The 12,609-nt window shown below is 34.4% G+C and overlaps 2 protein-coding genes across 3 annotated transcripts; one reads left to right on the forward strand and one right to left on the reverse strand.

Annotated features, from left to right (window-relative positions):
- The first annotated feature begins 2,718 nt into the window (after positions 1-2,718).
- LOC116135627 (phytochromobilin:ferredoxin oxidoreductase, chloroplastic) lies at positions 2,719-7,328 on the forward strand. Its single transcript, XM_031421339.1, has 8 exons — positions 2,719-3,074; positions 4,631-4,747; positions 5,151-5,245; positions 5,478-5,571; positions 5,686-5,817; positions 5,948-6,052; positions 6,697-6,747; positions 6,856-7,328. The coding sequence occupies exons 1-8, from the start codon at positions 2,895-2,897 to the stop codon at positions 7,036-7,038; spliced, it is 957 nt and encodes a 318-aa protein (XP_031277199.1). The 5' UTR covers positions 2,719-2,894; the 3' UTR covers positions 7,039-7,328.
- A 1,334-nt stretch (positions 7,329-8,662) lies between these two features.
- On the reverse strand, positions 8,663-12,363 carry LOC116135629 (protein TIC 62, chloroplastic). 2 transcript variants are annotated; one of them, XM_031421341.1, is made up of 10 exons: positions 12,037-12,363; positions 11,334-11,446; positions 11,149-11,202; positions 10,928-11,012; positions 10,480-10,585; positions 10,255-10,341; positions 10,016-10,113; positions 9,356-9,406; positions 9,135-9,244; positions 8,663-8,921 (listed from the first exon to the last, which is right to left on the reverse strand). In XM_031421341.1, exons 1-10 carry the CDS (start codon positions 12,314-12,316, stop codon positions 8,856-8,858), a joined length of 1,050 nt encoding a protein of 349 aa, XP_031277201.1. In that variant the 5' UTR covers positions 12,317-12,363; the 3' UTR covers positions 8,663-8,855. The 2 variants fall into 2 exon arrangements, with proteins under 2 accessions (XP_031277201.1, XP_031277202.1); XM_031421342.1 differs by lacking the exon at positions 9,356-9,406 and having other exon boundaries at positions 8,667-8,921; positions 12,037-12,361.
- Positions 12,364-12,609: the final 246 nt, after the last annotated feature.

The following is a 12,609-nucleotide window of genomic DNA, read 5'->3' on the forward strand; positions in this document are numbered from 1 at the left end:
GTTTGGAGGAGGTTCGGTGTTTAGAACCGGCGCCGTATTGGGAGAAGGTTTGTACTTTGTAGTTCTGCATGCTCATGATTGGCCACAAAAACAAAAGCAAATAATATTTCACTAATCACCTATCTAAGAGCTTTGATGGTTACTTTATATATATCTTAAGATAAGAAATACTTTGGTGAGTTGATCTCGCCACATTGTCATATTGATGTTATGAGACCGTTTAATTGAAATCAATTAAATAGTATCATATATACAATAGTTTTGTTTTTCAACAACCACAACTATTGTTCGTTATGAATAATAATCATCTCTATGATAGATGGTTTTAAGAAATTATTATTAACAGACGGTCTCTCACCATATCAGCATAATGATTTAGGGTAATGTTATTTGTACAAAGAGAATTTGTACAAACTTACGTAGCATGTCACAAAATATGTCATATGGTATTAAGATCCACGTAACTTCATGTCATATGACACTCACATAATGTACCACGTAAGTTTATACAAATTCTCTTTATGCAAAAAGTTTATATAAATAAGATTATCCAATGATTTAACGAGATCATCTCGTATAAGTTTTTTTACTAAACAATACATGTCATTCTTGTTACTATATTGACCGACTAAAAAAAAACTCATTCTCATCCGCGAGACAATCTCATGACATCATTTCCTTGATGTGATGAAACGGTCTAATGAAATAGTGCTATATATAGGTCTCTCATCACGTTAATTAAATGAGATAGTAAAACCGTCTTTTATTAATATTTTGTTGTTTGGTGGGATGATTTTCTTATCATTAAAATGCTAAATCATTTTTCTCCTTCTTGAGATTGCATCATTATTATGTAGATAAAAAAAAAAAAAAAAAACCAAATATTCATGTCCCAAAAGGCCAAAAATTATACCAAAACTCTTACTTAAATAACGTGTAATCTTATGTAATGTTGAAATATAAAATGAAGCTATAATTTGGTAAATGATATGATAAAACCGAACAAATTGATACATCAATGTTATATTTATATATTATTCTTCTTCATAATTATACATAAAATCTCACTCGATGTGCAATCATACAGGGCTATCACATAAGATAACACATCATCCAAATGTAATTTTTAAGGTATTTTTGGGAGGTATAGAATTACCCTTTCGAGATAATGGTGTCAAATTACAAATCTAACCTCATTTGACTAAGCTCTCAGCCCAATTACTCATACTTAGGGCCATATTGTACAGTTTCTTTGGCTTTATGTTCCATCCCTTCATCCTTTCATCTATTCATTGATTATACCTTTCTCTTTCAAAATCAAAAGCACTTACATGATAAGGGGTTTTCAAAAGAACTGATTGAACCAGAATCGACAGATTTTTGGGGTTTGATTCTAGTTTCTACCCAGAACCGATAGTCAACAGGGAGGTTCCGGTTCTAAATTTTTTGAACCATCACTGTGCGATTCCAATAGTTAGGAACCGGAATCGAGACTAATATAAAATAAAATTAAATAGTAGGTTAATAAAAAATTCTGTAGATAAAGTAATGTGAATATATTTATATTTATATTTCATAACATTTAAAGTAAGTTGGTTTGACTTTTGAGAATCTATCTTTACAAAGTAATGGAAATTATAATTTTGAATTTATAATTTGTAATTTAATTTTTGTTAACAAGTGCCAGGTTGGGGGGTATTTGTAAGTTTTTAAAGTTTTTTTTTACCATTTTAAAAACTTTTGGGGGGTCATATAATTTTACAAGGTACCCAGAATTGGAACCGTTGTTACAGGTTTCTGTTATGGGTACTTAGGAACCGAAACCGTCAGTTTCAGTTTCGGTTCCAAATTTCAAGGAACCGTCGATTCCAGTTCCTTCAAAAAATATAGGGTACCCGGAACCGAATACCCCTACCCCTACGATAAATTGTGCTTTGGTTTTAAAAAAGGATCTCATTGTTCTTTTTCATATATGGTTACCAAGCCATGAATGGGAATAGAAATTCATGGGACTAAAATTTTCTCCATATTCATAATTTTTTTTCTCTTTTTACCAGTGAAAAGAATTATGAGTAAAATTTTCCCTTACTCGTGAAAAATTTAGAAGTAGTAAAGAAAAATAGTAGTTGTTTAAGTAAAGAAGAGAAGATAAATGTTGTGAACTTGCGAATGAGGGAGATATAAGGGTGGTGTTGTCACTATGAAAGTTACATGGTTATTTGTATGGTCAATTTCCAAAGTCTAAGGGATGTGTGTGATATTATGACTAAAATGATAGGCTTTATCGATATTTTAGAAAACAATAGAGGTAATTAAAAATCATTTACCATTGCTGAACAAATCAAAATAACTTAATTATAACGATTCAAACTTAAATTGTATGGTCGAGCTGCATGCTTAAGTCACAATCTAATTATCCGATAAGGGTGGTTTATTGTAATTTGTATTATTGTTGTACATATTTTTTTTGTTTTTTTGGTTTTAGTGTTTGAATCGGGGATTGAATTAAGATTTTATCAGGTTTATAGTGTTTTTGTTTGTTTAAATATATATAAATATATGGCATATAAAATGATGAGAATACCCAATCTGGTTTTAAGGGTGAAAAGTTACTTTGCAATAGTTGGGGATTACCATGTGATTTTGAAGGAAACTTCCTTTTTCTAGGATGCTTTTGTAATAACGAGAATCTAATGAAAGTGGATAGCGATAGCCTCTGGCTCTGGACACGCCAACCCACATTCAAGAGCGAAGTTACACGGTTAAAGGTGAAGTCTTTCGCTAACTTCAACACTTCCAGAAGTTCAAAGAAGCTTCTTTCAATACTTTAATGGTGGTGTCATCAAGATCTTCTGTTGTGAACCCTTGCTTCTTCTTCTTCTTCCAGTAGTTCAATGTTAAGCTTTTGCTCAACTCTTAAATCTTCTTCAGTCTCCAGCATCCACAGTTGCAACTGGAGGAGAAGAAAGAAGCCTCGTTTACTTCAAATATCCGCAGTTTCTTACCAGAAATTCATTGACTTTGCTCTCAATGAAACCAAACATCATGCCGTTTTGGTCCCTTCTCCACTGCAGGTACTTTTCATGGATATTTAGTTTTAACACTGTGTCTTGGATGAGCATATTTGGATTCTTCTGGGTTTGGTTTGATCTGGGTATTTTACTTTTATGTGTTTTGACTTTGTGTTCAGTTTCTTGTGTGAGTGAAGTTTCACTGAGCTTTTAGTTAAAATCCCAAGTCTATATTGGCTGTTACTATTCATAAACTGGAGTACTGTTTTGGATGAAGCTGAGGAGTGTTGTGATGATTTAGAGCGTTCTTGTTATCAGCATTTAAAATTGAATTGGTTTCTGGTTGGAAGATCAAAGAATAGTGTGTCTCTCTTGTCATGAAGTGGGTAATGAGACATTAAGTTAGTGTCATTTGAGTTCTTTTAGCTCTCTTTGGAAAAAAAAAAAAAAAAAAAAAAAACAGTTTTTGTTTATGTTGAAAGGGGAAACTTTTGTTATTTATGCACGGTAGTGTGATTAAGCTGGAAGAAAAGAGAAGGTTTGTTGTTCATAAGGCTAAATTCTTGTTGATTGTTAGAATACGCAAAACACTGGGAGAAGAAAATTACTCTACTTGAGTTACCAATTTTGATGAATGAGATATGGTTCTGCTTTCAAAAGGCTACAAGATGTCATATATAGTCGAAAAGTTAGTAGAATGAGGGATGAATAATAGCAAAAAGCTTAAGACATGATTCATGAATAGCTTCTCCCACCAGTACTATTCCACTAATTGTCTACCCTGACTATCTAATCCAGAGAAATGTTGTCTGCATGGTAACTTAATTCACTATTTCTCTTTTGTCGGCTTGATATTACGAAGGATGGATGGCTTACTCATTGTGAAATTTTGATGATTAAAAGTTTGTTAGAGGGATCATCATGTCAAGCTTTGTTGCATGTACTGTTTAAGAAACGTATGATAGTAAAAAAATTATTGAGAACCATCGCAGTTTGTTATTCATCAATTTGATTGGAGTATTCTGTAGTCCTAATGTAGTTGTATATAGAGTGGCATTTCTAACTATCCTATGCTCAAACATTACATGACCAAGAAATTTCCAGCAGTTGTCAATAAGATGAATTATAGTTCTATTGTATCTAGACATATTTAGGATTAGATACCTGAGCTTGATTCTCATTGAAGGATTGATTTTGGCTTCCTTGTAATATAGGTTGAATTTGGTACCAATCATTTCTAAGTAGGTTATCACAACCTTTTGGGGTCACTTGCCAGTTCCCAAGAAAATGGAAAAAAGAACAAAAGAATTTCATGGTCCTTGGAGATTTACTTAACCATTAGTTATAATGTATGCAATTACATAATCTTCTATTGAATCCAGGTACTAAGAACAGACTGTAAGCAGAAAGTTGTTATGGTATTCAATTTTGCTGTTGCTATTTTCTGTGGAATGCTTAATTATCTGAGCTAACAAAATCTTTCATCATGCTACTATCATGTTACCATAACTAACTGTAAACAGAGAAACAGAAAGTCAGTGTGTTTGACACGAATTCATCTTATGTTTATAATCCAGCTGCTCATGAATGCATTTTTTTTTTTTTTTTTTTTTAATCAGGAAAAATTTGGTACTTTGAATGCAATGGATGGAAAAACGGAGCTGCAAATGTTATCATTCCAAGCGCCCAAGATTAGACTCCTACGCAGTATGTACATTCAGAATGAAGTAATGCAGGTAGTATCTCTAACAACATTGTTACTTCTGTACATAATTACCTGAAGTTTTAAGAGTTCAACAAGAGCTGAATACCATCAAATTACATTACTGTTTTCCAACTGAGAAGTACAAAGGTTTTAGGGTCTCGTCGCAGACAATTTATTTTGATTGATAGATGATTAGATATTGCAATTAGTTCAAGCTGGTTTTTTTGAGTCAACAAAATAATATCTTGCTCACACGTCATCGAAAGTTTCTTTACTTGATAAACTAAATATGTCAACATGTACCTACATTATTGCTTACTAAATGGATGGAAACGACAGCTGATAATGCACTCACAATTGCGTGGATTATTTTGATGCATAATGTGTATTATTGTTTTACTTGTAACAATGCAGTTCTCCATATTATTTTGCAGGTTTTGGATTTTGCTGTCTTCCCAAAACCAGAATTTGATGTGCCTATATTTTGTGCCAACTTTTTCACAAATGCTAGCATGAACATTGTTGTCTTGTAAGCTTCCTTTTGCTTTCCGTTGATTCAAGATTTAGGGTCTGGAATTTCATTTTATTAGTACTGTTCTTTTCCTGGCTCTGTGATAGACAAGCTGTGTCTAGTAACTTGGTTTTTCTCTCTATTAACATGTGATTTGTGAATTATTATAACTATAGACCTAAATTTCTTTTGTTAGGATGATAGGGAGCATTCAAAAGTTTGGAACTTACCCTTGTTTTATTATTTGTAGGGACCTAAATCCTTTGCACAACACCACTTTCCACAGGGAGTACAAAGAGAAGTACTATAAAGGCTTAGTGCCACTTGGTCTCAAGTATGCCAAGGTGAGTGATGTGCTCGGTCCTGGCACATTACATATATCATGATCTTGTAAAATATTATATTCATGATCCTCTCTAAAATTTATGGTATGTTGACTGAACACAGATTTCATGCAGCTTTTACCTTGGGGAGGAAAGCTCACAAGTGAGTCTATAAAGTTTTTTTCACCTATAGTGATATGGAGCAAGTTTACTTCAAGCCAAGACAAGCATGATGCTTTGTATTCTGCATTCATGGAATACTATAAGGTAGAGTCTATTTTAACATGGTCATCAATCGACATGCTACTAATTTTGACTGGATGATTTTTTGTTCTGAGGCTCCCATTACAAGCTTGTGGCTGAATTATTCTTGTGTGTGTCTATTTTTGCCTTCCAGGCATGGCTTGAGCTGATGGACCAAGCGGTTGAGGGGACAGACGTGTCTCAAATTATGTGCAATTGTGAAGCACAACATAGATATCTAACATGGAGAGCAGAAAAGGTAGTTCTTTGCAACGCTTCACAATCAATGTCTGTACTAAAATTTGAAAATGCCAGTCATAATACATTATATCTGGCATCTGATTCTAATGATATTTTTGAAAAATTGTCTTGAAGCACTTTTATTCCACCACAAGCACCGGGTAGTTGTCAAGATAAATGCCTAGAGATGGTCCGAGGGCCTTGTCATTTTTCGTAATCTTATTAGAATTATATAGAGTGGTAACAAGAAACTAAAGAAATGCATGCTCAATTTTGAGATGCTAAATCAACGTAATTTTTCCTTGGCATAGCTGAAATATTACGGGCAGTTGGGCACTATAAACGTTATACTAAAATCATAGGAGTTTGAATGTATTTCATATAACAGACACTATTAACTGACTTCAACAATTTGTACTGACCGTCTTCACTTCACACACCACAATCATGCACGACCCAAGTGCCTGAATGGCATCAATTATCATGAGATGTTAGGCAGCATCTTTTTTTTGATTGAATGCTGCATGCTCAACTATGAAAGCGATGAAAATATGGCAGTCATGTTGACTTCAACCTTTTGAATATTCAATATCATGATCAATGCCCCTGCTCTGCCCCCTCTACTTCTCTGACTTGTTTTATTTATTAACTTCTGGAAAACAGGATCCAGGTCATGGAGTTCTGAAGAAGTTGATTGGTGATACACTGGCAAAGGTACCATTCACTCAGAAATTGTTTCATTTCACTATGGATAAATAGTGCGGCTATACTTATTCTCAACAGTTAATGTTGCACTCCACGACTTAATAATCTAATCCACAGGACTTGCTAAGGAACTTCCTTTTTAGCGGAGTCAACGAACTGGGAAGCAAGAAATTCCTGGATTACTTTCCTGAGTACAGCTGTGAGGACGGGAGTGTAAGTGAAAAGCGCAGCATCATCGGAAAGTCTTTTGAGAACCGCCCCTGGGATTCCCGAGGAGAATTTGTTGGTAACAACTCTTGAGAGCTAATATGTAAGCTTGTTTTCCCATTTCCTTTTGCCTCTGTTGAAAGAACATTTTATGCTTTACCTTCTTAGTTTATTGCCAAAATGAGGCTCTAATCCTATGACATTTCCCCGGGGGGGTGGGGGCAAGATCTTTGTATACTTTAAAAAAGTATTATTATTCTGTAGTATATACAATTGGGTGGATCCTTTCATCACAGTCCTGGTCCTTTTGTACAAGAGACTTTTTGAAGTTCTATAAACTTTGTACCAGGAGACAATTGATAAAAATAAATAAAGCCTTATTGAAAGAGAATTAACCAGTTTTGTCTGTAATTAATTTATAGATTTTATTGAAGGGATCTTACTAATGAGGCCTTAATTAACTCAAAGGGAAGGGTACTCCAATTCTACCTATAAAAATCATTGTTTTAAAACCTGAATCGGAGGGCAACTCGTTTTGTTGCTCGGGTTATGGGTCAACCGGTTAGACCGATGATATCAGCGATAATTTTATTTTGAAAAAATTACTATTAATCATTTAAATTTTAATACATTATAAAAATCCCCCTAAAAAGTTCAAATTAATCCTTAAAATTTTATTTATTTCAAAAATACCTCAAAGATGACCAATTAATCCCTAAACTTTTGACATAGCTCCAAAACAACCCTATAAAATTACAGATTAACCCTTATAATTTTGAAATATTACAAAACCCATAAGACTTGAACCGGACCGGAGAAGCTGCCAGGTCCCGGTCGGACTGGTCTGGTTTTTAAACAGAGATAAAAATATTAAGGAAAAAAAAATCCATAAAAAGTCTCTCAATTTCTGCAACACTTGTGCTGGTCTTCATCTTTACTAAAGGTAAAATTTTCATAATTTACTTCTGTTTTTCTACTTGTTTTTCGTCTCCAATTATCTGCTTTGCTGTGGTAGAAAATCATTTTTTACTTGGGCTAATTTAATCCCGTGAGATATGATAAAATAACAAAATCCCCCCAAAGTTTTAGAAATAGCAAAAATTCCCCTGTAGTTAAGTTTTAAGTGTTGGAATAAACCGTTGTAAGACAATTTGGTTATATTTATTACCTTATAACAATGTAAATTTTAACGATTCACTAACAGTTTATTAACGGTAAAGAGATTTTTGTTATTTCAAGAACAAAAGGGGAATTTGTTATTATATCATACTTCAGGGGTTCAATATTTAAACCTTTTTTATTTTTTAAGGGATTTTTAAAACAATATATAGTTGTGTTGAGAACCCATTAAATTGTAACTATGGTACGAAATTTGTTATAATTTTTATAGAAGTTTATCAATTTCTTCCCTGTAAATTCAATTTTTTAGTGTCCCTCATTTCTTCCTGAGTTCTTTGACCCCCTTGTTCATTCAATATTGCATTTTGGTCCCCCAGCCAACATAAATTTCAGGGCTTTGCCCCTGTTTAATATCACAAACTACCAAAAATTTCGGAATTTTGGTACCTGATAGCTGATGATAATTCTTAAGTAAGTTATATATTACAATGAATTTGTCGATTTCATTTAGGCAATACGCAGAGGAATGCGAATCATGATGGTGACTCTTGTAACGAAATGATAACGGAAGGAGAGTGCATGGAGGCAGAATGTAATCTTACCTGTCAATCAGTATTCGACGGGGATTTTACTTCTGGAGCTTGCTAAATTGTTGGAAAAAAAAGGTACTTGATGAACCTTATAATAAAACAATAAAATTTACAACATTTATCATAATTGTGTAGAACTCACAAGCATTATTTTTGTATACATCACAATCTCCTGAATCCGGTGGTATAATCCGAGGCTGATCATTGAGCTCCGGCAGCTTTAAACAGTTCTCGCCATTTCTGGGGATTGTTTCCTGGACCCTCCCCCTGATAAATTCAAACTTCAGTCTTAAAATGAAATCACATTTATAAAAGAAGTATGAGCATCTCTTAAAGAGCCATACTATATATGCCTAAAATATTTTTGGATGTCATTTTCTTTTTTAGTGCGTTTTTCATGTAAAAAGTGTACTGTCTGAATTTTGATGAACTTAGAACGTTTTCACTTGAGAATTTTTATATATGTATATATATGCTTACCTCTACTGAGTTGATCTCGTAGATTTCGCCTTCGGTGAAATCTATGTCAAGTGCCTGTATGCAAGCTTCTGCAACCACAAGTCTACTGACCTCTCCTACCAGTTTATCTCCTGAACCCAGTGGCAAACCCCATAAGTAGAGGAGAAAAGAATGAAAAATACCTGAACATTCGAATATTCGACTGAAACAAGGCTAAATCATGCATTATTAATTGTCATTACCTTCCATAACAGAGTTTGCAGACCAAAATTGGGTTCTGTTTTTCTTCAAGTCTGAAGTTATTGGTATCACATATTAATCAGATCAAACCATTCTAAAATAATTACCCAGTTGCCTCATCTTGGATGAGTTTATTCAAGTAAAATCAGAGCTCAAAATCGAGTCGAATAGTAAAGATGGTTCAAAATATGGGCTAAGCATCGCTCAGAGTCTGAACCTCCAGACCCTTGTCTCTCTTATGAGCTATAATTGTTTGCAAGTGATTCTATAAAACCTATTCAAACCCTTGTTCGTCAAACAATTATCGATTATTTACATCAGTTAGCTTTTGTCAAGCACTCCAAGAGTAATAGTATTCCCCCCAGGTGACAGTTTTCAGTTCTGTAGCTACTTAATGCAAGAGCCTAAAACTGCATGTGGTTCTTGATACTGGCCTGTATGTCTCCATGGAACTGCCTCTTAACCACTTAATGATCCCACGATGATTGAAACCCTTCGTGTCGTGTTGAAAGCAATTGATGTTAAATAGAATATGCATCGCTAATATGTGAACTGGTTTTCTCAGAGATGCATAGATACCAAAATAAATGCAAGATCACTGTACTCCAGATTAAGCACAGCTGATAAGTTTACTCCATTTGCAAGAATTATAAATGGCTTACCTTTGCCAATAAGAACTGCACGGCGCTGCCCAGCTGTAGCTTTGAGCAAAGTATTCAGGTCATATGATGTGTAAGGTCCATCCGTCAATCTACCAGGTCTAGTAAAGAAAGAAACACAAGCATAAGTTAGAGGGCATACAACTATATCTGATGAAACATAAACATCTTTCTAAAGTCTACAATGAACTGATAATTTTCCTGAAACGTTAAGCAAAAGATATACAATTAAGCATGCTAACCTGATTATCGTAAATGGAAGACCTGAATTGCGAAGAAAATCTTCCCCCATTTTCTTATATTTGAGAACACCAAATAGATTCATGATGCTGAAGAGGTAAATTGAAACAAAATTATTAAACTAACATAAACATGGAACCTAAGTGCTAACCATCACACGAGCAAAAGCATCAAATATTGCCGATAATTTAACACTATCCTGACTTTCCATCCAAGTAGTAGCTTACCTCCATGGTATTTCATTGAACTTGGTTACACCAACCGATGAAACAAGAACTATTCTCTTTAGTGAAGAAGGCAATGCAGACACAAGATTTCTCACACCTTCCCAATCTTCAAAAAGCACAATGATGTCAACACCATTGAATCATATACTGATGTTTTCAGTGAGCAAATATGTCATAATACATAACATTTTTACCATCCATGCCAGAATAGTTTGAGTGTAATCCGGGTTGTTCATAATATGCCACAAGTAGTCATAAATAGTATAATGCTACTATTCAGCCCATTCCGTAAGAAAAAGCTTTTTGGATCAAGAGTTGTTCAACATGGTATCAGGGCAATTAGAATGAGAAGTCCAATAAGCTGTTCAGCCTTTTTCATTGCAGAACTGAAACATAAAAAATGTTCGATTGTCTGGCAATTTTGTTACTTGAAAAGCATAGCCATTACCTACTCTTTCGGGTGTATTATCCCCATCCCATCTCTTCGAAGGGAAGGCTGTCGTTCCCGTGCAACAAATAACATGTGTGACACCCTGCAAGAAAATCTTTGAAAGTTTAACATATTTGTATCTTCAACCATTAAACATGAAATACAACCATTTAAACCATTAGATTCATAAAGAAGATAAAGGAAAATAAAGTAAAATTAGACAAAGAGAAAGCTCTCACCTCAAATATAGATGGATCTACATCCTCTGGGTTTCGAGTGTCCCCTTTACATACCTAACAAGTTTCAAGAGTTCTTTACAATAAAACTACTACAGCCACAGGCAAGAAATAAGAAATTCAAGAAAATTCGGTTCTATCATTGAAGAAAAATTGATGGCTATTTTCACTGATATATGGAGTGTCACCTGTAGTTTTTCCTCATCTTGTTTGCCAAACAGAATCGTTGCTTTCTCAGGGTCTCTGAGTAGTAACCGGGCTTTGATATTCCGGCTAAGCAGCGATGCCACTATCAATTGCCCTAAAGAGAGACTCAACTTTTAAAATTTACAAACAACAACCTTGGCATTAAAGGAACAAATGGAAAACAAAACCAGCATACCTTAGACCAAAAGCATTACATATTAATTCAGTCCAACAAAATTCAAGGCTAAATATTCTGGGAAACGCTACCAAAATCCCAGTATCATTACCGGGATCAAGTTCTTCATCAGTAGACCCAAACGTTTGTACTATATCATTCATTAATGGAAATGCCACCGAAATCCCGGTGTTGTGACCAGGATCAATATCTTCCAGCAAGCTCACACTTTCTAACTATAACATACATCAATGGAAATGCTACAGAAATCCCGGTTTTGTTACCGAGATCGATATCTTTCAGTAAACCCAAATTTTTGTACTATAACATACATCAATGGAAATGCTACTGAAATCCCGGTATACTTACCGGGATCAATATCTTCCAGTAACCCACAATTTCTTAACTATGACATGCATAAACCACTGATGTTTATAACATTCAAAATCAAATTATTAATTAAATATTCATTCAGTATGAATAAGGAATTATATAAAGACTAGAGGAAAAAAAGACCAGTATGTGCCTACCTACACCACCAGTGCCGCCAACAACAAGAACAAGCTTGGAAGACGAAGGAGGGGCAGTTTGGGAATCTGAATTTGGAGCTTGAATAACTTCTTCTTGCACAGCGTGAACGGCTGATGATGATCGACCTCTGGAGCTTGAAACAGTCTTGAGGGAGCAAAACCCAGAAGAGATGGTGAGGGGTGGAAGTGCAAAAAGTGGGATTCTTAGGGGGTTTTCTGGGAATTTCACAAATGGGTGAGGAAGATTGGGAATGGGAGTGAAGAAGAGTTCGGTAGCCATGAACGAAAGCTTGCAATTGCGGAGTGACTAGTGAGCAGAGAGAACCGTTGGAGTTGTGGTGGTGGTTATATTTCAGATTATAATTCCGAAAACACCCCGATATATTTTTTTTTCTTATCAAAAGAACTTTTCTCATCCATAATTTTTTAATTATATTTTATTATTTAAAAATAATAATACATAAATTTAAAAAACAACAATAAATAGCTTTGGGTGCATTTGGTTTATTATTTTGGATAGGATTTTGGGGATAATATTGGATAGTTGGATAGAGAAGTATTACGAGATAAAAT

The sequence above is a fragment of the Pistacia vera genome, unplaced genomic scaffold (genome assembly GCF_008641045.1).
Source record: "Pistacia vera cultivar Batoury unplaced genomic scaffold, PisVer_v2 Contig301, whole genome shotgun sequence".
Taxonomy (NCBI): Eukaryota; Viridiplantae; Streptophyta; class Magnoliopsida; order Sapindales; family Anacardiaceae; genus Pistacia; species Pistacia vera.

Excerpts from the sequence above, each read along its gene's own strand:
- LOC116135627 (XM_031421339.1), top strand. The coding sequence starts at position 2,895 with ATGTTAAGCTTTTGCTCAACTCTTAAATCTTCTTCAGTCTCCAGCATC. Across the intron at positions 4,748-5,150 it reads TTCAGAATGAAGTAATGCAG|GTTTTGGATTTTGCTGTCTT; the intron begins GTAGTATCTCTA and ends ATTATTTTGCAG. Across the intron at positions 6,748-6,855 it reads TTGGTGATACACTGGCAAAG|GACTTGCTAAGGAACTTCCT; the intron begins GTACCATTCACT and ends TCTAATCCACAG.
- LOC116135629 (XM_031421341.1), bottom strand. The coding sequence starts at position 12,316 with ATGGCTACCGAACTCTTCTTCACTCCCATTCCCAATCTTCCTCACCCA. Across the intron at positions 11,447-12,036 it reads TGGCGGCACTGGTGGTGTAG|GGCAATTGATAGTGGCATCG; the intron begins GTAGGCACATAC and ends GTCTCTCTTTAG. Across the intron at positions 11,203-11,333 it reads AAGATGAGGAAAAACTACAG|GTATGTAAAGGGGACACTCG; the intron begins GTGACACTCCAT and ends GAAACTTGTTAG.